Source organism: Astatotilapia calliptera, chromosome 10 (assembly GCF_900246225.1).
Source record: "Astatotilapia calliptera chromosome 10, fAstCal1.2, whole genome shotgun sequence".
Lineage (NCBI taxonomy): Eukaryota > Metazoa > Chordata > Actinopteri > Cichliformes > Cichlidae > Astatotilapia > Astatotilapia calliptera.
Window position 1 is genome coordinate 13108725 of NC_039311.1, and position 26300 is coordinate 13135024.

At 42.2% G+C, this 26300-nt stretch overlaps 1 protein-coding gene across 2 annotated transcripts in view; it reads right to left on the minus strand.

The window, feature by feature from the left end:
* The window catches only part of ltbp3 (latent transforming growth factor beta binding protein 3), a 41377-nt gene extending 21901 nt beyond the window's left edge, over window positions 1-19476 (minus strand). Inside the window, exons 1-5 of one of the 2 annotated variants that reach the window (XM_026181777.1) lie at window positions 18339-19476; window positions 3004-3276; window positions 2758-2921; window positions 2562-2667; window positions 325-411 (exon numbers count right to left, since the gene is read on the minus strand). In XM_026181777.1, coding sequence (XP_026037562.1) covers window positions 325-411; window positions 2562-2667; window positions 2758-2921; window positions 3004-3276; window positions 18339-18576 — 868 coding nt within the window. In that variant the 5' untranslated portion in view covers window positions 18577-19476. The remainder of the gene's footprint in view (window positions 1-324; window positions 412-2561; window positions 2668-2757; window positions 2922-3003; window positions 3277-18338) is intronic. The other variant, XM_026181778.1, reaches the window with a different exon arrangement.
* Between the last annotated feature and the right edge of the window lie 6824 nt (window positions 19477-26300).

A 26300-nucleotide genomic window follows, 5' to 3' on the forward strand; every position in this document is an offset into this window, starting at 1 on the left:
TCACTTCCTCGGAAATGAAATGCTGGTTTGGTAGCGAGGCTACAAATACACACAGCCGCTCTATCACATGATGCACACTGCTCCGAAGTGCTACGGTTATGAGCTGAGTTACACCGTGTCGCAAGTTTTGTGAGGTGCTTTTTTGATATTTAATGGATCGGATTACATTTTTAATTTCTCTCCGATATCCGATCCAGTAATTTACGTCAGTATCGGACCGATACCGATACGTAATATCGGATCGGTCCATCTCTAATATTAACACTTATTGTTTAAAGTAAGAATTCAGGGAGGAGGAAAATACTTTTCACGGCTCTAGTTTACCTTTACAGTGAGTGCTGTTGAATCTTTTATAGCCTTGGGGACAAGTAGAGCCATAGTCTTCCACAATGTTCTGTTTGACTGATGCATCTGAGGAAAGACACAGCAGAGCACACAGGTAAAGGTATATGAAAAGCAGATAGTTTGACATCAAATTATACAAAATGTTTAGGCACCCACCAGGTAAATGCACCGCAGTTGCAATTTTTTATACCTCAAATAATACAACAGCCCTTTACAACTAATCAAGCAGCTGTGAAACTCCCACATCACCTGTACCTCAGGTATTCTCGTCTAAATCTCATCAGTAAATCTTATATAAGGCTTTAGTGTCTCCCTACTGTTGCTACAGATCTGCAAACTGTTTTGCAACCCAGCTCCACCCCTGCCTCTCCTTTCATGCTGTGTCTGACAATCAATACTGTATCCTTTGTAATGCCTGTTCTGTTCTGCCCAGTGATCTGGCTGCTGTTCTACACACCTCCAGCTTTCCACACAAGCAGGTAGAACAGGAGGAAGTTCCTACACTACCTATAGCTTACTGCAGGTGGAAATGAGAGCTTTCTTTTGAATGTAGTGGCCCCGGTTATCTGTTCATGCAACACTTTTTCACGTCCCTCCCAAACTCTTTTCTGAACAAAACCGCTTCCATGACTTTTTGAACGACTGTCACACAATCAAAGCCTTCAAGCAAAGCGTGAGAAAAGTGAGAATAGTTTTGTAATTATTGTAGAGGTGTGGGAGTTGAATTCTTGATAGGAAAAAACACAGAAGTCCTAGTTTAAACATCAGTAATTGGGGAAAAGCACCTTTTTACTGCGAGCTAAGTGACAGGGCTGTCTCCCAGTGTCTGTGGAGACTCTCTGCAGGTCTCCCACAGTCCAAAGACACGGCAGTCCAGAAACATGAGTTTGGACTGTGGAAGTGGTGTTTCTAAATCACCCATAGGCGTGAATGAGTGCATGAATGAGTGTCTGTCTTTTTGTGTTAACCCCTTTTGATGGACCACCTATCTGGAGGGTACCACACCTCTCACCCAATGACAGCTGAGATAGACTCCAGACTGAAGGGGATGGTTAAAAACTATTGCCTGCAATTCAGTTCAATTCAGTTTAATTTATATAGTGATAAATGTCAACAACAGTTGCATCAAGGAGTTTTATGTTGTAAGGTAGGGAGCCTACAATAATACAGACAAATACCCAAACTTGAGCAACTGTCATCAAGAGCAAAACTGTACGTTTATGTCTCAGTAATTGCTACTTCTCATTTTTTATGTATTTGTCTAATTGTGTGGTTATACAGATCAATGTTCCTTTAATACTTTTTAGTTTAAGTTCCATTTTTGGGTCTGGACAAACCTTCCCTTTCTTTTTGTTTTCTTTTCTAATCATAGTTGTTTGAAGTCTTGGGGTGGTAGCTTGCAAGAGAACTGCCTTAAATTTTCTTTCATGAGACCTGAAATAATAAACCACGGTATTCTCCTCCTCCTTCTTACTGTTCAACTTTCCATCAGGGAGTAAAAACATGCAAAGCTGTTTTATGACAGAGCCGTGGAAACACTGCACATTGTGAAATCACAATGGAAACAGAGGCAACACCGCAGCTTACCTTTATCATCTCATTGAAAAAGAAAAAAAAAGATTAAAAATACAACCAGGTGTAACATAACAGATAGCACTTTTTGCAAAAACAGCTTTTAAAAGACTAACCAGGATCAGGTTTTGTCAAAGGCCACATTGTCTGAAGCCAGAACTGAGAGAGGGAATAATAGCGGAGTGGAAAAAGCACGAGTAGCCAAGATTTTCATGAAATTTGATCTTCTGCAGCGTGATGACAGCGCTGAACTGGGCAGGCCCATAGGAACATGCTTAACTAGAGGGTTATTTTCCACATTCTCTTTTTCTGTCTCACTGTCTGTGTGTAATTCTCATAATTTCTTCCGTTTCCCCCACCTTACCGCTAACTTTCATGTAGACGTTCAGACACTCGTTTTTTTAATAGAGGTACAAAGTGATTGTTTTAATCCAGGGCCATAATTTCAGAAGGTGGAAGGTATAAATTGGTGGGAATGCTTCACATTTTTGGCTCAATAAACAGTAATTTTATTCCCGGGAACACACAAGATGCTGATTTTTTAAAAAAAAATCTTAATACTGTAGATAAAGATGAAAGCTAGAAACCCTAGATGTGTGACATTTACAAAGCTGGTAAAAAAGGACATTTCTTGAGGTACTCACTTGGTAATTTGGGGCACTGATAACATTTGTTTTGTCCCCATGAATTCCCCACACTCCCACAGCAATCCTCCTGATTGGTCAGAACAGGAAGTGGGGTGCTGTTGCACTAAAAGACCAATATTGAGAAATATTAACAATGGGAAAACAAGGAACGCATCTATATTTCAAGTTCAAAACTTCTTACAACTGAACTCACGGCTTGTTTGGGCGTGGTCTCTTGAAAGCAGCGCCCCTTTGGTTTGCGCCTCACCAGGACCTGGCGTGTCCCCGTTTTGTGAGGAGGTTTGATATCCGTTGAGTCGAGTGAGTGAATGATTACGGAGGTGTCTGGCGTGTGGTGAACACGTACATTAAACTGCACTGGAAGAGAAAAATCAGATATGAAAGGAAAGGGAAGAAGAGATATTACAATGTGAGAAGTGCTGAGGCAGACGATAGGTACCTTCTGAGGAGTGATGCCCCGGCTGTGATAAGGGGACGTTGAAGATTGACATTGACGACGTGTGTGTAAACTGGCTGCGGCTTATGCTTGACTCCACAAATTTCTGGCCGTCTGGCTTTAAAGCTACGGGGTACACAGGCTGCTCGTTGCCTCGCGCTGCCTGGGCTTGCTGGAGAGGAAACTGGCAGAGTCGACCGGTGAAGCCGGGAGGGCACAGGCAGTGCTTCCTCGAGCTGCATACTCCTCCATTCAAACACGTCAAGGGACACACAACTGCAGAGAGGAAAAGGCAACAGGCGCAGTCTTAGAAATATAAGTTGATAAAGCATGAATTCATTGATTCACTAAAATACAAGTATTTCATACTTTGAAATCCATCAATATGTATTCATGAGTTTTGTCAGACTGAAAGTGCTGATTTAGGATCCCCTGAGTCAGAGGCAGACTTTTATATGATCTTTCATAGAGTGATGTGAACAGCCTTATGATTCAGTAATGTACAGCATAAGTATGGAAGACAGACCAACGGGTTTGCAGCATAAGCAGGGCAGCGTAAAATCTTCACTTTGAACCGTGCCACTATAAAAAAAAATGAATGAGTCCCTGAAGCCAGTCGGCCTGAGCAAGAAAGCAGGTAAAGTCATTGATCTGTATAACGGCTTCACTGTGGCATATGGGAAAGATCTTGAAGTTCGTGGGAAAGCGGCTGGCCTTAAAGGCATATACAGTACTCACTGCAGGTTTATTAGGTTCCCCGCTGTGTTTATTTAAGTGCAAAGTTGTTGAAATTCCCACAATAAGAACAATCGCAGGAAAGAGATAAGAGAGAGAGAGAGAGAGAGAGAGAGAGAGCAGGACTGTAAGAAAACAGCAAGCAGTGATGAATCCACAGAGAAAGATAAAACCCAAACAAGCTAGTGAAGTGGGAGTGAAAGCTTAGTCATGAAGGCCATCTCGTTATTGTGCTTCGATCCATGTTAGGTCTTTGTAACATCCCAAATGTTTGTGATACCTGAGCGTCAGTAAGACTTCCAAACACATGCACTGCAATTATGAATTAACATCATAAGCTACACGTATACTTAAGAGCAAATCAAGACAGTTATTATTAAATGTGCTGCAATTACATCACACAGCAAAAAATACTCACTGGACACTTCATTAGGCACAGCAGTTCGACTGCTCATTAGTGCAACTTGTTTAATCTTATCAGCCAATCACATGGAGCCAAATCAATACATTTTGTTCAAACTGTGCATCAAATAGGAAAAGAAAGATCGTTTGAAACTGCCGCGGTTTTTGGTGCCGGACGGGCTTGTCCTGTGTCAACAGCATAGGCAGGATAACGCCCCATGCCACAAAGTTAAAAACATCTCAAACTGGTTTCTTGCAACATGATAATAAGTTCACTGTAGTCAAACGTACGTCAGCAGTCATCAGCATCATCTCATGTGATGGAATAGGGGATTCACATCACAGGTGTGCAGCCGCAGCTGCGTGATGATGTCATGGCAGTATGATTGACATGAAACAGATGCTTTGGGAAAATGACACATTATAACTAAACACATCCAGAAAAGGTGTATAGGGTGCATAACAATGTGACTGTTAGAGCGAAACATCTGAATGATGATGCTCACACAGTAATCTAACAATGAGTTAAAAAAAATAAAGGCGTGTTTCTTCAAGGCAGGGCTCAGCGGTTTGATAAAGTGCACCATTTTTTTTCACAGTGCCGCATAAAGATGTTCATCTTTAAGACAGTCTAAGCTTTCCATCTTGTATTACATAAGGATTTTTTTTTCAGTAAGAGAAATACTGTGTCTGAGCTTAAAAAAAGGAGTCAGTCGGTTAATAAATTCACACATTTTGATAGTAAATCAGGCAGCTGGCAGCAACCTGTGGAAACTCCAAGAGGTTTGTGGTTAAAAAGCAGCTGTGGACACTACTCGTCAGGTTAAGAGCTTTAATGATGCTGCGATTGTGTCTTTAATGTGTCTTTTATGTAAGAGAAAAATCTGAGTATTATTAGCTGTCATCAAAGTCTCTGCCAAAGGAATGTGTGTGCTTTCCAAAATGTTGACCAATTCATTAATTTTAAAAAAGCTAGAGGTCTGTTTGAACAACAGAATCCGACTGCATTTAAGGCCCTTTTTTAGGTTATAAACCAACCAATTAGTCAAGAAAACAAACAAAAAAAAATTGACTGGATGAAAGCAACTGTTATTTTCTAACAAGCAAGAAAGAAACTAGACTTCAAATGACAGGGTGCTCACTTGTGGTGTTCACACAATGTTTTTGTTTCATTTTTCAGCTCCATTGTTCTCACTTCCTCACACCCTCCCTTCGATTACCAAGATCCAAAACTTTTCTCCTATTAATGCAACGCCCTTTGTCAGAATGGTTTCCCCTCGGTTATTTTCCTGCCGTGTTTTCCTCCTTTGTCTCTTTTCGTGTCACTTGAAGTTGAATTACAGCCTCTTTGTTAAATGCACTCACTGTTGTCTTCCTCCTCCTCACCACCGCTTCAGACTTCTGCCTAAATATAGAGTCCACCATCTCTTCTACACGAGTTCTGCTTAATCACTCAAAACTTAAAATCCATTTTTCACCAAACAAACATTCACTATAGAGCTTACCCCTCCTGTATCGCTACATCATTAACTTTGAAGAGGAGAGGAGAGGAGGCCTCTCACTGTTGCTGAGCCAGGTTCGCACACGTGGAAGTAATTAGTTGCGGACTGCCGAGGAGTCTGGGCTGTGGGGTAATTAGGGGACTAGATCACTTTAAGCACAGCAGGGACATCCTCATATGGTGAAAGTCTGGCAGAAAAATGAAAGAACTTCAATGAAACACCCAACAAGTGGCATAAAATATTTTCACTCTGAAGCAACATGGACACTTCAGAGGAAGTCTGCCTATAACACTTTGTGACAGAGGACTTTAACCACTAGGACTGGGTGCAGGCAGCAACATGCAGAATCAGGTGGAAAGGCTCAGGCACAGACTGAAGACTACTTAACTCTGACATAAGAGCTCCAGTTTCCAAGGTTCACATTTCATCTCAGAACTGGATTTCGAATGAGAGGAAACTGGGAAAATGAGGGCCTTGAAAATTGAGATTGCAGACACAGAAAAAGAGCCAGAGGACTTTTTTCCCCGAATCTTACATTAGATTACACAATCTAAACGCACAGAGGCTGTGGAAACGACTAACTGTAGACAGTCTGGACTTGAGCTGGGAATGTGTCTGAATGAGACATGATCCAGCTCCTCAAAAAAGAGAAGAGAGAACATTTTTCATACCTGGAGTTGAATTTCTTGGACTCCTGTGAATAAAACCTCTTGATGTTTTTAGCCTGACGCTGCGCCGTGCTACATGCAACAATGCTGATTACACAAACAATACTCTGTGGATAACACACATCATCTGCTTGGTGCATGATTATATATATCACATCTGTTGTTTCTGTGACCGGTCTATTTTTACACTGAGTTGTGAAACACACTGGTTTATCTATTTTAAACAGAAAAACAGTCAAAAACGCCAAAAAAGGGTCATTCACAGCATACAGAGATGACAATTCTACGTTGATTTGTTATGACAGATAGTCCAGTTTTTGGAGGGAAAACTCTGTTGTTTGTGTCTTCTGGCTGTTTAAAGGAACAAACTCCACCCTTGAAAGGTTGTAAAATATACTCCTGACGAAGAGCAAAGTGAGCCTGCAGCTCTAATTAAACTGTAGTTTAGGCAAGGCAAGGCAAGGCAAGTTTATTTGTATAGCACAATTCAACAACAAGGTGATTCAAAGTGCTTTACAGAGACATTAGAAACAAGAACAAATAAAAAGCATGATTTAAAATTGAATAAAACAAGCAAATAAACTAACTAACTAATTAACAAACAAACAAACAACAGTATATAAAATCAAAACAGATAAAATCAGAACAATAGATAAAATCAGTAGTTAAATGTAAGTTTTGAAATTTAAGCTTAAAGTGTGGATTTGGTGCTTTATTCAAATGCAGCTGAGAACAGGTGAGTCTTCAACCTGGATTTAAATAAACTGAGTGTTTCAGCTGATCTGAGGCTTTCTGGGAGTTTGTTCCAGATATAAGGAGCATAGAAGCTGAATGCAGCTTCTCCGTGTCTGGTTCTGACTCTGGGAACTGATAAAAGACCGGATCCAGATGACCTGAGGGATCTGGATGGTTCATACTGGGTCAGGAGGTCATTGATGTATTTTGGTCCTAAACCATTCAGAGCTTTATAGGCCAGCATCAGAACTTTAAAGTCTATCCTCTGACGGACAGGCAGCCAGTGTAAGGACCTCAGAGCTGGACTGATGTGGTCCACTTTTTTGGTCTTAGTGAGGACTCGAGCAGCAGAGTTCTGAATGAGCTGTAGTTGTCTGACTGATTTTTTAGGTAGACCTGTAAAGATGCTGTTACAGTAATCAAGCCTACTAAAGATGAATGCATGGACTAGTTTTTCCAGGTCCTGTTGAGACATCAGTTTAAAAAAAAGAAGAGAATTTCATTTTAAAATCAAATCCGGACACACCTAAACAGCAAGAGAGACTATAGATGTAGGAAATATCATCAGCTGTGATATTGCAGATGACCTTATTCCTTCCTTTTTGGGCTTCCTGACAACTGTTAAGATGTTCTTCTCTATGTGTTACATGCTGCTGTGAGCATTTTGTTGTGTAATGTCATAGAAACCCCATATATTTATTTACAAAAAGCATTTCATGGCGCTTTAAACAGAAATGTCTGAGTTAACAGAAAAAAAAACCAACCTGCAACATCTGGAAATTTCAAATTAAGCCAGAGTGAAAGAGCAAAAATCTGAAGATCCTCAAAGAGGCCATTTCAGACAGGCTTTAAAACTTGGTCAGCCCCTGAGCTCCCATGTTATAGTGTTAAAATGCCTAACTTAACAGCAGAAATAAACATATAAATTTGTTTTTTAGGTGTTCGTAACTGGCTATAACTGCCCAGAGATACTGCCATGATGTCTGCTGGGTGGCAAGACGACACAAGCAGCCAAGATGCAACTGTTTCAGGACTTTATTGAAGTCTGGTAGATGATCGTGGGATCCTTTCCATGGTAAACAAAAATGCATCCATAACAACCAGCCAAGTGTTAAAAAAAAAAAAACCTCTGCAGGAGGAGGCTTTATCACTCAGTGGACCATTTAGGTATATGATGTCAAATCTATCGGAACATGAAGACTGTATACGGGAGCAAAGAGGGCTCAGCACAAAGTGCATTCTGCAACAGCATTCTCTGGATGACTGAGTCTGTGTTCAGGAAGGAGGAACTATGGAGGTTTTGAATAGCTCATGGCCTTAAGCATATAACATCATCTCTAAAACAGTGGAGTCAGTGTGATGCATGTGCATGCCTGGCTTCCATTGGCACTGGGTGACGTGTTTATTCGTGTTTATTCATGATATGACAGAAGTGAAAATATGAGCGCTACTTTCTGCTCGGATTCAGGGGTGAGGAAGGTTTCCAGGGTCACAAGAGTCACGTATCAAGTTAAAGCTCCGACGGCAGGTGGTATTACACCTGCACTTCGTGCCTTTATTATCCTGACGCACAAACCTCCGCTTCATATCTTCCTCCTTTAAGTTCGAGCCATGCACAGACTAATGTTTCCTGCAGATTTTGTTTGTAAGTGGGTGTGTTTGTTTGTGTGAGAGTGCTATTAAGTCAAGGGTGTATCGCCTCCTCAGAATGCTGCTGCGGTGGAGCGACTGCACCACATTACAAGCTGAAATGGGCACAACGTTTAAAAGCTGAGATCATAACAAAGGGTTTTACTCTCCGGCGGACTTTCCCTTTAAATCATCACCTCGGCGTTCATTGGCAGAATTTATGACCCAAAATCGCTCAGCGACTCTGTCTGTCAGCTAGCTTAGCCTCTCGGAGACAGACGCCCTCTGTTTTCCACCACACCTTTGTCTTTACAGATCTAACACATTCCTGAACCGAGAGGTGGTGTGTTATTAAAAATCAAACGTGCTTAAGAGTTATTTGGTGGTCTAGATGAATGTGAGGCATGAACAGGGCTGGCTGTGTCAGTGGCGGGATGTGGAACATGTGCATCTGAAGCAACTACTCTATCATGAACAATATTTTCCACATGTTAAAAAAACAACTGAAGAAGTAGAGAACAGTCCATGATTTCAACATTACTCACTGCTAATCCATGCCAAATCGATCCACATAAAGTTTTTAATAGATAACTTTGTTCACTTCAGATCATGTAGACACACCGCACTGCCATTTCATATTTTTGATCTATCTTTCCAAAATGTGGTTGGAGTGGAGCTAAGAAAGCATTTGAAGTTGACCTTGTGCTTTGCTGTTATGCTTTCAAAACCTAATTTAATTTTGAATGCCAGCTTCCCCGTACGTTCCAAGAGTCAGGAAGCTTATAATTTTCCCACCCACTGCTGACTTCAGAAGAAAGACACGAACAGCACAAAGAGACAGGAGGGAGACTCCTTGTCTTCAAGCTCTTATCATCAGCACTTCAAGTGATGGACAAATGAGAGGGAACAAACAGTGTATTTATTATATATAATAAATATATCATATTAAAGTGAGGGAATAAAGCCACACGAGAGAGATGTAAAATCCACAGACTAAAAAATAAGTGGATTATTGCGATTCCCAGACACTTATTTCTTTAAGAAAAAAAACCAGATTGGTACATTCCTCAGCTCCTACGTAAGCAAGCCCAGTGTAACGAGAAAGACATAAATAATGTCCAAAGAAAGCCCAGGAAGACTCGATCAGATTGAAAGATCTGAAAAGTTTAATGATGTTAAAGAAAGAAACAAAGAAAGAAACAAAGAAAGAGTTGCCCTTTGAGTACCCTGTGAAAAACCCACCCACTCACTTCTGTCTGTCTGGAGATGACGCATCATCAGCCCCCTCCCTCCACGGCGTCCTTTCAGCCGCAGCCGCACCCTCCCAAAACAAAAACAACAAATTACAGTCCTACAGACTGCAACTCACTGAACTGAAAGCTACCCCACATAATCTTGAGCCATACAGATGATACAATGGCCCGATCTGTCCCCGTCTCTCACTACTGTCCTCTGGCCAAACTTAGCAAGCTAACCCGTCTGAAAGTTGGTGATGACTCCCGCTGAGTCACTTTCACTGTGATTCAGTCCCTGGATGGGTTTTTGGTCCCAGATCTTATTGGCCCGTACAGCTGCAGGAATACAGAGTGTGACACCACCAGGAGTTGTTTTTAGACTGGTGGAGCTTTCAAATTATTACTGAGTAATTGTGAAGCATGACACAGTTGGTAGTTGGTGTTTATCTTCAGTGGAAGTAATGATTACATCAAACTGAGTGTAGAAATATCTAAAAATGTACTCCAACATGTTTTTTTTTAAATATTTCTTCCACGTAGTGAGTAATTCTCATCAATATTTTATGAAAATTCCACTTGGTGGTTTATTAAAGTGGACCTTTTCCTCATTTATCGCTCCATATTCATAGTCCTGGACTCTACTACAGTAGAGTGGGTCAGTAGCTTTATATGAATCACAACTGCTTATTTTTCTTATACTGTACCTTAATGCAGCCTCTCGGTTCACCCATGGTCCAAAACAAGCCATTTAAGCCTTAAAAGGTGCCTTAAGGCCACCCTTCTTTCAGGTCAGCTTTCTCTTAATTGGCTGTTGCTTGGCTTGGCTTCAGATGCAGTTGTTTAGTTTCCACAAACACAGCCGGGTGCTTGAGGGTACTGCCACTAGATCAGGTTCTAAGTAAACTAACTGCAAACCCACTAAAAAACATAATTTGTCAGACTTGATTGGGCAGTCTTTTAAATCCATCCATCCACAGTCAAGGCCGAACCTGATCCAGAATATAGGAGCCTACAAAGATTACAGCAGGAAGTCTGAATATTTGGTACAATAGGTCAGCTTTAGTGTTCACAGTGAAACATAAACACTGCTTCTTTGTTTTTCATGGCCTCTGTGGTCTCATTCTACTATGGAATATGAAAGTGGTGAAGCTCAACCTAGCTTAATGCCTGCGAGTGGAAAACTAGATTTAACCCCGTGACCCTGTTCTCGTCTTTTAAAAAGTGCTTCCAGGATTATTTCTGGTTATATTTTTTTCTTCTCGTTGACCTGAGAGAACTGTGACTAAACAACACCGGCTCCCATAAACAGTTGCCACAAGAGCCGGTGTTTAAAACGAGAAGAAGAGAATGGCTATCATCATATGACGTGCTTCCCTTTACCATCAAACCACGTCCCCAAATACACCCACCGTCAACTGGCACTGTGAGACCACATACCACGCCAAGCAAGGGACGACGCATGAAGTGGGTCAGACTCCCGCAGCTGAGCCAGACACTGGGAGTAAATGACATAATCACCGCCTTATGAAAACACAAACCTGCGTACACATTCCTCCTCCTCCTTCTCCTCCTACTCTCCCCCTGTAGAGCTCCCGCTCCTCCATCAACCCTCAGAAACTCTGGACGGCCTCACTTTCAGCTATCCAAACATCAGTGCTGCCCTTTGCCAGAGTCCAGCACTGTCACTGAAGGCTTTCATTACCTCTCTCTCTCTCTCTCACACACACACACACACACACACACACACACACACACATAAAGGCTAAAACAACAGTTTGTTAACATTACAGAGACGGGATGATGACAACGACGACTGCTCCCGAGAAACAGAAGCAGCCGTCATTAAGGGGGATCAGTCTGAGTATAGGGAGGGCCGCGATTTCCCAGATCTAAATCAAACCCTGCCTTGCGCAATGTGGTTTTCACATGTCATGGAAATATGCAACCACACTGCGCAGCTTTTTAGCGGGCACAAATCCAGCGTTACCCCATCACGCCCCTCTGGCACATACGTTTTGTGGAAAGAGAGCAAGAGAGTCAGATAGAATCTTGGCACCGGTGCAGATGATGTCATCTAATGACTATCTAAAAGCCCCGGCTATAAGGACTGCAGGGCAGGCAGGTAAGAGTGCTGACTGTGCTCTGCTGAGATTATGTCAGATACCTGTGCTGTGAGATACTCAGCACTGGAGTGCGTGGCAGGTAATGTCTGCAGGGTGCTCTGTCTCAGGCCAGGGCAGGAGGCAGCGCTGGCGGAGGCCATGTTATTCTATTTACCCTTCCTAATCGCTACAGCTACAGGGTCTCTGCTCGGTGTGGGTACAGTCCCCAGCATTCCTCTCAGTAGCTTTAAATAACTGCTCCATTCCCCCCTCTCACTACACAAATGGGAGGAGAGTGTTAAAGATGGCAAAGAGGGTTGTTTGTTTGAGCTGGGTTCATTCAGCACACCACTCCTGGACACAGTCACATGCAAAAAATATACACGCCGTTGCCCTGAGACGATTTAAAAGAGAGCACCTCTAATTGCTGCTTTGTTTCCACAAAGTTCATTTAATGAGATGCTTTTTTTTTCTCTTTTTCTTCGCGCTGAAAAGTAGGATTAAAGCGTTCAGAGCGGCCTGTAAGACTAGAAAAGCGCTACATAAATGCAGGCTATTTAGAGTCTGATTGGATGGGGAACTCCGGCTTAAGGTCATGTAGATGTTGGCTCTGAGTGAGTGTTGTGGTGCAAGCTTGACTAAAGTAAAATTTAAAAAAAAGGAAAAACTGACTGTGGAGTTAACCTTTTTAAAAGGCCACGCTTCACTGAGGGGAAGCTGCACTGAATCAAAACAAAGTGACTAAAATTGGGTGTGTTTATCTTTTAAAAGATAAAGCATTTTCACAGCTTTACCAGTTGGATCCACTTTTATGAGGGGAGCCCACAGTGGAAACAAAGGCAAAAAAAGAAAAGGTTAACGAGAACACAAAACCTCCCAAATAATTACAAGCATTATTTAAATGGACACACGGAGGTTACACTTATTTAGATTAAAACTCAGCCTTGGCAACAGGGTCAATGGCCAGCCTGTAAACAGCAGCCAAAGGTAAGAAGCTTTCGTGATTATTAAGCTGGGAATGAATGTGCCCGAGAGTCCATCGCTCATGTGTGTTTGTGTGTTTGTGAGTTTGTGAGCACGGGAGCCGTGCCCAGCTTTGCCTCTGAGCTCAGTCCAGCCTGTGGCAAAAAATCCGGAGTGCTGCAGGTTTCTTGGTTGCCTGTGTTAGACCGCTTTCTCCAAAGTTTGGCATGACAGAGAAAAGAGCGTGTGGGGAAGAGCAGAGGGCTTTGAAAGGTAAAATAAACTTGCCTCCCTAAAGAGAAAGAAGGAGAGAGAAAGCAGAACCAGCCTTGACTGCTGTATTTAACTGACTTGTGTTCATCTTCAGGCTCCCATGGACCTCTGACCCATGCCAAGGGAAAACCAAAACAAACCACAAGGCTACTACTGTCACTTTACCCTAAATACAAAACCACATGGGAAATCCTCAAATACCCATTTCCACTTGTCATGATGCCCATTTTAGGGGACGCAAGCCCAGACTGAGCTATGATAAGAACCACTTCCTGTGCAAACGAGGCCCCGCCCCCCCTCACAACATTCCCTTAGATATTCCAGAAAAAGATGAGAATCTGGAGCTGCCTGGCAACAGCAGGCCTGATAAAGAGGAGATGCAGAGGAGAGAGGAGGCTCAGCGGGCTGTCTGGGAGCTGAGCAGCTGCTGTCAGGAAGGCAAGATATATTGGATGCCTCCGTGCTAGCAACAACGAGAAACATTTAGACTTGGACTAAAAAAGCACGCCTTAGTCAAAGCAACCACAGTATGTGCACTGCTTTTATGTAGCCATTGATTCTGAAAGAATATCTCCTAAAAGAAATACATAATTCTGACAAAGTACAAGACGTATAAACTTTGAGGCGCAATAACCAAGAACCAAGATTGAAAGTGTTGGGGATAAAGGAAGTTTTTAAAAGGGGTCATAGCATGTGATCAGCATAAGCTAAGGTCATTCACGGGTTTCTCTGTGAAGTGAGTCACATGTAACTCTTTCATCCTTTTTAATATTTTCCAGACTCTGAATGCTAAAATTCAACTTTAATAAATAAAACAATATGTATTCTGCAATAGTTTTATCGCTGTCATAACCACCTAACCCCCTGCAGAGCCCTGTGATTACTTACATAGGCACCATGTGGAGTCCATGAGGAGGGCAAATTGTATGTTGCTGCAAACAGTTCTTTTTTCTGCCTGCCATGCCTGGAAGGAATTCTTTGCTTTCATCGGTTTTATAAAGTGCAAAGTGAAATGCAGATTCATTTATGACACATGTAATCAGCGCAAGCGTATCGACAAAACAAATCGGATGTCGTAATCTGATGGCCGATCCTGAATGGGACATACTTAGCAATAAAACGATGTCCTGTAACGTCTGCCTGTGTGCAAACGTTCTCTTATAGAAAGTCCAAATGAGCAGCGTGCTGTGCAGGTGATTTATATTCATGTCCTCCAGGTTATTCACACTGAGACAATCTGCTCTGTCTGAACATCTGGGTGGTCGCCTCTCCGTCTGTCTGTCCCAGTCTGCAACAGCATAATGACATCCCGCGCAGATCAAACAGATTCATTATTTCTATTTATTACTTGATTTACATTTTGGATAATTGCTGTTTATGAACTAGTGTATTTTTAAACATAAAGAAGCTCGGGCCTTTACGCAAACAAAGCTTCTGTGGTATATTGCTGGAAAAACAGAGTAATTGTTTAAAGCTGCTCTAATCTATGCCATACCTTTTTATTTTAGTTACAGTACTGCGCCAAAGTCTTAAATCACCCCTCATTTCTTTATGTTTTGGATCTTTCTGCCTTTTTTTTCAGTTCTCTCAAGATGATCCCACACTGCTTCATTCATGTTGAGGTCTGGGCTGTGGGGAAGCCAATCCATGACTACCAGAAATGTAGCTCCAAACCATGATAGATGGCTGTAGACACTCACTGTTGCTTCTCTCCTGACCTCCTCCATACATGCTGATGGAAATTTAAACCAAAAGTTCCAACTTTGGATTCATCTCTCCATTAGACTTGCTGTCACTAATTTTCAGTCCAGTTTTTGTGTGAGCAAATCTGAGCATTTTCTCTCTGTTCCCCTTGCTTAAAAATGGCTTCTTAACCGCCATCCTTCCACTGAGACTGTTTCTGATGAGGCTTCGACAAACAGCACATGGATCAACTGAGAGATCAAATGAGTCCTGTGTCAGGTGTTTGCTGGATTCCTTCTTACTTCTTAAGGACATGACTTTCAGATCAAATACACCTGCTGTAGATAGTTTTTAGGCCTTCTTCTGTCCTCTGCTTGTCCAGTTTCCTCAAATTTGTTTAATGACACGCTGCACACCATGGTGAGTTTTCAGCTAATAAATCTTTGGGAATCCCCTTGTTGGTGAAAATTTATTCTTTTGTATTTGTTAAACTGTGTTATCTTTGCCATTTTTCATAGATTCAACTAAAGAAATTAGTAAAAAAAAAAAAATTGGATATTTTAGGACATTTTGTTAGTAACAAAGTGCTTACAGATAGAAATTGGCTCTTTGCTAAGTTGTCTGTTATGTGTAGACACAACATTTGTTCATCCCTTGAGCTAGCTGCCTGTTTTATGCTTGAATGATACATAGGTCAGCGTGAAGTGACTTAACAAACAAACAAAAACAGTCAGGTACAAGCACTGTGCTGAATATGTTTGGGAAAAGCAGCCAATGTCCAAAGAAAACCTTAGAGAGATCTTCAGAAAGCCTGGTGAACTGTTGCTCGAGACCACTGGAAAAAATGGTCTGGTTTCTTAGTAGCAAAATATAAAGAAATGGGAGCCAGCTCAAAAGTTTTGTACAGTAACGTACAAAGAATACAAATCGTGCAGAGTGATTTCACATCCTTTAGCTCAGCCGCTTTAGTTTTAAGTGCCTGTCACTGGCTGAAAAGTCAGAGGATCAACAAACTGAGGAGGGTTTTATGATCACCATAAATACACGCACTGTACCTGTATTATTTAGCTTTTGATATATTTAACTTTGGATAACTTCTTTGGCCTACTAAAACAGAACAAACAGAAGTAACGAACAGGATTTCACTTCCCTCTTTCAGTTTAATATAAAATAAATGACCTATTTTGCCGTGGAAACACAAACTTTTGAGAACATGTCAAGTAAAGCAAAGCAAAAAGTCTCAGTGAACTACATTATGACTAAAAGTGTATCTTGGTTCTGAATGTGTTTGCTCTTTAAAGACTCTTCTTTACTTCTACAGACTGACAGGAATCATATTTTCTTTTGTGGAAAAGTTTTGTTCAGTCTGGGCGTCAGGCTCGCCGTTGCTTACATCATAACTGCTCAAATATGGAAAAGTCTTCATATTGTTGCTGCTATAGCCGTGGCCGTTTTAACACGGGAGAGAGAAATTTCCACTTGTCCAGACCACATTCCAGCGCTCGCGCTGAACAGCACACATCTCCTGTGCAAGCTGGAGTCGACTCCTCGGTCCCTCTCTGCAAAATACTCCGATAAACGGACGGATAAATCCGGGAGACGGGACTGTGTGACGACATGATCTCGTTATCCAGACACACTGCGAAACAGCATGAGGCATTCCAGGAATCCGACGCGTCTCTCTTGAATTACTTTACACAGAAGCTCCATAAAACGTGATGTACCACAAGGAAATCGGGGGGAGAAGAGGGAAGACTGATGCCGGAGCCAACTCTTTGCCTCTACACTGTGTCAGAGTGGAAGAATACTGTCACAGCAGTGCAAGTACCATTCACTTGGCCTCAATTGAATCCAGCCTGCTTCGACTCCAGCTACGACTCTACACGCAACTGCAACTCTGTGCAAACCTGTGTGTGATGAATGCAAAATGCACCACAACCACAACCTGCTGCTGCCACTCCTCCCTCCCCACAGGCATTGTTTATTTTTCATCCAGCAGCTCTGCATCTTAGTTTGGTTCTAAGAATTCAGCCAATAAAGGAGAGAGAGAGCACATAAGTGGAAGAGGAATCTATATTTAGAAATATGTGAGTTTTAAGAAAGAAAAAGAAGAAAGAAGCCGTATCATGTTAATAAATATATTTATTACTGAGCTGTGCCGTGCAGCGTAGTGTATTAGCTCACTTTCATTACTGTTATTGAGTTAATTCACTGTCAGACTGCGTTAAAAAGCTCAATCTCACTCTGTACACCGAGCCACTGAGGGTAAATCCATTTGTGGAGCGGCACACTGATGTAGACTGCAAGGCTCCAAGTCTCAACCACAGCTGATCTGATACAGCACAGAAACAGCTCCACTCATGCCAACCAGACACTGGAGTGAGGGAGGTGGGGAAAGTATAGATCTTAAGAGTACATTTATGTGCCATGTAATGAGCCGTGCCTTACTAATTAAAGTGTAACCCAGGAACGTTTTCCAGATGCAGCGGAGGGTAAACCTCAGCTCACCTCATCTTAGCCACCTATTTATTTGCACAGTTTCCTCACATGAACCCACGGAGCCTATCAGCAGCAGGTATGGAACCAAAAGGCCTCGAGATGATCAGATATGCTGGCTTTGAACCAGTTATTTTGTGGATTATGGGCCATTTTTTGTGACATGGTGTTGGTTTTGATTTTTAGGTGGACTTTATTGCTTCAACTCGCGCTCGTGCTATCAACTAACCTTGAAATGAGCTAAAAGTGTTTCAGATTTTCAGGCATAACCTTTTCTTATAGAGAAGCACAGTTGGGCCAGTTTTAGGTGTTTTATGGAGCTCCACATTGGTATAATAAGCTATTAAGAAAGTCAGCTTTTAAGCAAACAAACAGGCCTCCCTCACCTCTCTACAGGGGCGATGTGCCAAAAAGTGATTTCCATGGTTTCTCCTTGTTTCTTATGTCTAATATCTTTACTTATTTTGGTAAAAAGATGGAGGGCAACATGATGCTGGGGAAACTTAAAGTATGCCTATAAAATTGTAATGTTATATTTGTTACAGTTTCTGCTGTCCTGTTGGCCAGATCCCTTATGAAGATTGTTTTTTATCTGCATAAATAAAGAATATATAAAAGTCACTTTGCCAAAAACCCTCCAGCTTCGCCTTGTGACAGAAATGTTCCTTCTGGCTTTAAATGGCAGGACATCAGTCATGATATTAGATGTATTTGGCATATTTTTTGACAGATTGAAGGCCAAGGAGGCATTTATAATCGTTTAAATAATCGCGATCATTTCTTTTTGCAATTACCGGAAATCCTTTTTTGGCACAACAGGGATAACCACAACGTAAAAGCCTGGGGTCAGGACAGGGCTCTCACTAGACATTTAATCGCCCTCAGCCCTCATAAGAAACTGCCTCTGTCACTTACCGACCCTGAAGCCCGGTCCGGTGAGCGTGTCGGCCCCCTGCCCGTTCTCCGCGATCAGCGTGGTGTTGTTGCCCTGCTCGCAGGTATCCTGGCACTGCCCCTTCAGGCAGACCCGCTTGCAGATGAGAGGAGCGATGACCACCTTGAAGCGCTCGCGTGTGGAGGAGCGCTCCGTGCACCACACCAGCCTGTGGACGCTCAGCCAGATGACAAGCAGATGGGAGATCAGAGAGGGCATCCTGGCATCCTTTCACTGCCCTCCACAGAGACCCCGGGACATTTAATCACAAGCCGAGGGTTTCAGCTCCAGCTCAAAGGCGCCTGCTTTGTTAACACAGAGGGAAACTTTTGACGTCTCATACGGTGGAGGAAAAAAAACAAAAACGTGTGTCCTCCCTCCTGTTTTCTTCTTTGGGAAAAATAAAATCAGTTCCCTCGCGTACCCATGTGATCCATCTGCAAAACCGACGCGTTTGGCATCCTCGGTAGCTTCTCCCAGTTGCGCTCGTTCCAAAAAGTTGCAGGAGTTGCTCTTTTGCTTTTGTCGCTCTTCCTTCTTCTCGCCTGTTGCTTTGGAGGGCTGGAGAGGAGTGCGTATGTGGGTTTGGAAGAGAAAGAAGAGAGGGAGGAGAGGAGGAGAAGGGGTGAGCCAGCCCTCTCTGGAGAACTTGGCCGGAGGCCAGCCAGGCGGTGCAGGAGCAAAGCTGAAAGTGGTTTCCTTGTTGGTTATTTCTCCTCTAACAGCCCTCCTCTGCTCTATTGCCCCCGCACAGACAAATCACAGCTGCACAGCTGTGCGTGTCACTCTCAAATAGAAAAAATAAAACAAAACATGGACACAGGCTAATAATTCACTCCGTGTTCGTGAGATTCTAGTGCGTGAAAATGCACTGGCCTCTCCGAGGTTCCTCTCTATGTCTGTAAAAATATCAGCCAGTGTGCATACACTGATCATAACATGTCATTACGCCGCAGTGTGTCACTGCACTACATCAGTCATTGTATTTGAATATTTTGCTTTTCACTTGAAGCTAAAAAATATCAGTCATGTGGATTTCTTCAAGATTTTACAGGCAGTCTAATATTTCTTGTATTGTGTGATGAGCTTCTTTATATTTCACAGCTCAGATATTTAAATAGCCGTAAGGATGTCCAGAAGCACGGTACAGCTGAAAAGCCAGTATCCCAAGGACCACTGGTGCTGAATGACATATAAATGCTATATACATGCTTACAGCCATTGTGTGTGTATTCCAACAGCATTGTCTTTTAAGAAGAGTTCACCAGGGGTTTGAAACATAAGGCCCAGGGACCAGAATTAGCCAGCGTTTTCTGTCCAGTCGGCTGGAGTGTAAAATGACAGTCTTTGGCAGGCTGATATGAGGCCTTAGGTTTGACACCTGGTCTAAATGCTGGCCTACCTACAGTCCTGGCCTATCTATGATGGTAAAACCTTCCACTTTCAAAATGACAGCAATGGGTCTCCTCTGTTTCCAAATGCTTACAGAGTGCTGTTAATAGAAGAGGTGATGCGACCTGGCATCAAATCAAAACTGAGCATACACTTTTCAGAAAACACCTTTCTTACTTTCAGCATTTAAATTTGTTGGCTCCGCAGCTAATAGATGCTTTTACAGTCTGGGGTTATAAAAGCATCTATTAGCTGCTGAGGTTTTTGCAACAACTGCAACAAATTCCAGTTTTCCATTCTTGCCCTCGGTGTGCAGATAAATAGCGCTCAATCTCGCAGCCGCCCACGCCGACTGAAACAGATTAAAGTCAGACGGCCAACGTGACACCACACAGTCTGCAGCGCTGAGACCTGCCTAAACACTTAATGCATGATAAGTTCAGCTGCGACTCTCGCCTGGGACGAACGAGCGTGCTGATTAATCACACTTCAAAAAGTAAAAAAAAAATATATATGAAGGTGCAGCACGGGGGCTAGTCAGTGTCTGGGGGTCATGTGAGCAATGGGTGAAAGTGAGAAACAGACAAAGGGAGGGGAAGAAAGCAAGCTGAGTCACTTCCTCTCCAAAAAAAGTGAATGTGTTTACTTTTAGTCGCTGAGGAAATGACTGCATGGGCCTACAGAGAGTTCACGAGCCGTTCTCACATGTCTCTGAGCCTCTGCTGCTCACCATCATAAGGTCACCGACTGCCAAGACACACACACGTGCACACATGCACGCACACACAGAATGAAAATACACTGCAGGTCAGACAAGAACCCATCCTTATTGTTAGTACAATATAATTACTTCCCATCTGAAAACTGAAACCCTGGTGATATTCTCTGACAAGCAGACAATAATAACAGACAGCACGGACAAATAAGCAACCTTATTACACAATCTGTGTGTAAAAAGAGCTGAAGATGGAAATTCAATCCTTTACTTGGATAAAAGCAGCAACGCAACATCCAAAAGATGAAGAATGTGAGCGACTAAAGCAAAGACTACTTAGAGCAGAGTGCCCCGAACAATAATAAACCCTTCTGCTCAATGTGTCCCGGGCCTCTAAGTTAATCAACACACAAAGTGCAGTGAGATAGTTAACATATTAGACTGCGTCTTTATTTCTACAGCAGCTCGTGTTTCTCTATGGAAACAATCAGAGCCATTTCCACAGACAATGCCAAATTTTTAAAGCGATCACGAGGAACTACACTCAGCGGCGTTGGAAGTTTTATCAGGTTTGGCCACGAGAGAATCTCAGTGAACACTCAGGAGCAATGACAACAGCTTAATGGATCTATGGCAGCCTCTGCTGGATCACTTGCCCAGTGGTTTAAACAAAGACGTCCAAAGGGCACGTTGGCTCCAGGTGGAGTTTTCTCTACAGAACAGTAAGAAGAAATTAGTTTCGGTGCCGTGCACAAAGAGTCTTATTTTTTTTGGATCAAGCCTGTGAAGCATATTGGCATGATTTACACTACATGAACTATATACGGTTTTTCTTAGGAGCAGATTAGACTGTGTATCAACACAATTTGTACTCTGGATTTTGTGCTTTTATCCCCAGAACGGTCAGTGATTATGACTGTTTATCCTTTACAAGGTTAAAATGTGTAGTTTCTTTTCCAAACTGGTCTAAAACAAACCCACAGCTGCACAACTTGAACTCAATGGTGCATTTTGAGGGAATAATCACTGCAAAAACTTGTCCTGGGAGATTAGCTTTTAGACCACTTGCCATAAAACTCATCACACTGGCTATTGTTCCACCAGACAATAGATTGCAGTAAGTTTAGTGATACTGTAACTTTTTTATCTACTGCACGTTGAAATTTCTCTTTGTCCATTTTATTTATTTGTGACCAAACAGATACAACAAGGTGCTGGAAGCATTTCTCAGAGAATTTCGTCCATATTGACGTGATAGCATAACACAGTTGGTGCAGATTTTTGGGCTGCACATCCGGCATGTGGATCTCCTGGTCCAAAGGTGCTCCGTTAGGTGTAGATCTGGTGGCTGTGGAGGCTTTGTGAGTATAGCAAACTCACTGTCATGTTCAAGTAACCAGTTTGAGATTATCTGAGCTTTGTGACATGATGTGTTATCCTGCTGGTAACAGCCATCAGAAGATGGGTACACTGTGGCTGTTTAAATGATGCTCATTGGTCATAAGAGGCCCAGATTGTGCCAGGAAAATATCCCGCACACCATTACACTTCCAGCAGCAGCCCGAACTACTGATGCACAGCAGGGTGGATCGATGCTGAACCGCTACCATCAACACTCATCAGCAGGTAACCTTTTTTCCAATCTTGTATTATTCAATTTTGGGGAGCCCACATTCTTTGACCCAGTGTGGTCTTCTGCTACTGCTGCTGTAACAAATCTCCTTTAAGGTTTTATGTGTTGTGTATTCAGATGCTCTTCTGCACACTGATTGTGACCAGTGATTATTTAAGTAACTGTTACCTTCCTATCTGTGGTCGACTCCTTTGTCACGTGGTGTGAGCAGAATCATCTGCAGCTCAACGTGGCAAAGACCAAGGAATTGATCGTGGACTTCAGGAAGACCAGGAAACACTTGACCCCTGTTTCAATCCAGGGGGTCAATGCTGACATTGTGGAGGACTATAAATACCTCGGTATACACATTGACAATAAACTGGACTGGGCTAAAGACACCACAGCACTTTACAGGAAGGGCCAGAGTCGTCTCTATTTTTTGAGGCGACTGAGGTGCTTCAACATCTGCCGGACAATGCTCAGGATTTTCTACGAGTCTGTTGTGGCCAGTGTGATCCTCTACGGCCTTGCATATTGGGTTGGGGGGGGGGAAGCAGGCTGAGGGTCGAAGATGCCAACAGACTCAATAAACTGATCCGTAAGGCCAGTAATGTTGTGGGGATGGAGCTGGACTCCCTTAAGGTGGTGTTGGAGAGGCGGATGTTGTCCAAGATAAAGACAATGTTGGATAACACCTCCCACCCACTCCACAACATACTGGTCAGTCACAGGAGCATGTTCAGTGAAAGACTGAGGTTACCAAAGTCTACATGTCTAATTTAACTGAATTTCTGCCATGTGATTGGCAGATTAGACATTTGCATTAACAAGCAGCTGAACAGGTGCACTTACAATAGCTGGTGAGTGTATACCAGAAAGTACAGTTCTTTGATTGGAACTGTATCACAGCATTAACTATCCTTTCTCTGTGTTAAAGGCTCATCCAGCTTTGAATGGATAATGTTTGCGTGAGACGTCCCAAATATTTTTGACAATCCCAAACATGTCTTTAGCAGTATTTTATGCAAATGCGTTCTGGGAGCTATGACTGCTAATTATATCAAGACGTATCCAATTTACGCTTACGAATCAACACATTTATGTGCTATGAACCTTGATGAGCGTGACCTCCTCTGGAGGGGATATAACCAGGAGGGACCTTGATCTGTTTTATGGCAAATATTACAAAAAGAAAAGAGTTTTAAGTCTTATAGTGTAGCCAACAATGTTATGGAGGAAAGCATTCTCATTTTTTTCAGGTCCATCTAACCTGTTAAGTTTCTGTAATCGTACCAAAGGCTAACTTATACCTTAAACAGCAGTTTGGTGTTTTTGAACACAGATGTCATTACTCAGCACTGCAAGGAGAGCAAAGTGTTATTTGGGATCTGTGTCTGGGTGTGACCACACCACCTACACAATCTATTCTGGCAGCGTTTCAGGCAGTGTGGAAACTCTCCCCCCAGGCTTAATGCGGTTTTTCCTGCCATAATACGACAAAACAATAAAATGAAACAAGATGAAATGGCAGCTTTACATGGCTCAGTGAGCAGTTAGGCGGCTGATCGAGCTCACAGATTATTTACTACCTACACACGATATAAATTATCTGGGTTTGTTTTGGCTTTAAAGCAACTTTTTCCCCTTTTTCCCCTAAAAAAAACCCCCCAAAAACAAAACAAAAGAGAGAAAAAACAATTATAAACAAGGCCCTTTAATATAGTAACATGTACAGTATGAATGTGAAGTGGGTGAACAAATAAGCATAAAAAAGTAATTCATTTCACATTTAAACACTGATTTCTTAGGGAATAATGCCATTTCTGTTCAAGCCTACATGCAAAGGTCCCCCCCACCCCTCAAACCCACCCATGTGTAATACAAAAAACAATAAATATGCTTATCTGGGGCAAAGACTACCTTCTTGGTATACACAGTGACAAATATTTAACACTTTTAGTGTCACTTTAAAATGACTTGTACATAGAATAGTTACATGGAGGTCGTTATAGTAGTACACATGTTAAATAACACCACACAGTTTAGCTCAAAGGGCTGAGAAGATTAATGCTCTGCTGTTAACGCCTGGTGCGCTGTAGCATCAGGAACAAGTGTAACTGGGTTACATACATTTACATGGTATGTTAGTATACTGCTGCTTTCAGCACAATGTGTGTTTCCTTTAAAAAACAAAACTGTTGCACGACAACTTAAGCACAACCCTTACTAAACCGAATAAAAATGCTCTAACTACATTCTTATATACACAAACAGCTGAGAGGCATTGTTGCCAGCGGAGGAACAGATATGCACATGCAAGCACCAACGTCTGTCTGCTAGCGACTGCCTAGTAACAATGATACAAGTCCAGAAAAAGAAAATCTTTCCAGACATACAGTAGCAGCGTGAAAAAAACAAAACAAAAAGAATAAAATAAAAATGGAATGCTAAACTGAGGTCCACGGGGAGACGTTATTTAGCGAGAAGAGAGAATAGGAGAGTGTTTGAGCTCCTGATGTGGTGCACAAAGATGCCAGCTAATTGCCTTCAACTAGTCCTGTATGATTTGATAAACAAATAAATGCACTGAGTGATTTCTTCAAAACAGGATGTCTTCGACACAGATAATTTCCGTTTGATAACATAACAATTGTGGACCGATGAGGGCTCTGCACAGTGACGGGAAGAGATAAGAGAGGAGAACTGGCTGAGAGAGAGAGAGGGGTGATGGCTGACTGAAATTTGGCTCACGACACACACACACACACACACACACACACACACACACACACACACACACACACACACACACACACACACACACACACACACACACACACACACACACACACACACACACAGAGCTGAAATTACACTTTAGCTTTTGGTCTGTTAGTGTTTTATATGGCATTGCTACAGCCTTTCATTATAAAAATGAAACAGCAGGGACAGCAGTGGTGTAATAAAAACAAGCATACTGTTGTCGTTTTTTAAAGCAGCATATTTTAGATTAAAATGTTACCGTTTCCACCTATAGAGGGCAATAAAGTATCTACCCGGGGTTTTACTGAAGTTGTCAGTGAAAGAAATCAGATGCTTCATTCACTCACATTCAAACTCTGATGAGCTTTTTTGCCCAGGGATGCTTTGGCGTGCACACTGGAGCAGCCGGACATTAAACCATCAACTTTCTGATTAGTGGATGGCCCGCTCAACCTCCTGGTGACTGTATCTCAGAAGGCATATTACTAACAATGTTACCAAGAACATGAGCCCTAGCACCTTCATAAAAGAAATCAGGATAAAAGTTGGTCGACTGGGCCGATTGTGATCCGTGACCACTGAAACAGCTTGTGCATATAAATCTGGCTTTAAATAAAGCATGAGCATCAAAGATGAAAGGAGCAGAGGTGGGAAGATATTAATATACCATGAAAGGAGACCATCTTGGACTACCTTGGCTATAAAGCCATCATAGTTTACGCAATTTGAAAGTTGAGTGTTAAGGCCTTTATACATTAAACATGTAAAATTCACACAAATATTTTGTGCAGCCTCGCTTGTTCTTAATGCAGCCGTTCATACCAACCAGGTATGATTTTTTTCTAATTTTTCGCATGTGCATAAACAGAGCTGACCAATCAGATTACTGCGTTTTCCAACAAGTGTGCTCAAAGCGCACACCGGTGCTGAACATACAATTATATGGAAACAAGAAAATAATATTATTTTACCTCAGACACACAACTAGACGCTGCTCCGGGTCAATCTGCTCACTGAAATGATTTCTCTGCCTCCTCAGGTGTTAAATGTTCTTAAATGTACGAAAGCTGCCGTGATACAGCTTCAACTCCTGGATTAAACCAGCTTGTGAGAACTGGAGAAAATCAGAATCATTGTTTCTTCTTCTTGATGTCGATTTGACGTTACATGACAAATTCGCATCCAAAATAAATTCGGATTTTTGTGACATTTTTCCACAATGTGCTTGGTGTGTAAAGGCCTTTATCTGGTACTTCAGCTGAGGGAAATTCGCCCACATTAGACATTGGTCAGTTTCATAGATGTGATTATAAATGCCCAAACCTGATCAATTTATTATGATTTTAAAAAAACAAAATAAAAACCTACAAACTAAATATGCTGTTACCAAATCCTTTTTCTGTAACAGTAAGGATGCCTTCATTATTGTGAGTGTTTTATAAATTCATGCCCAGCTCC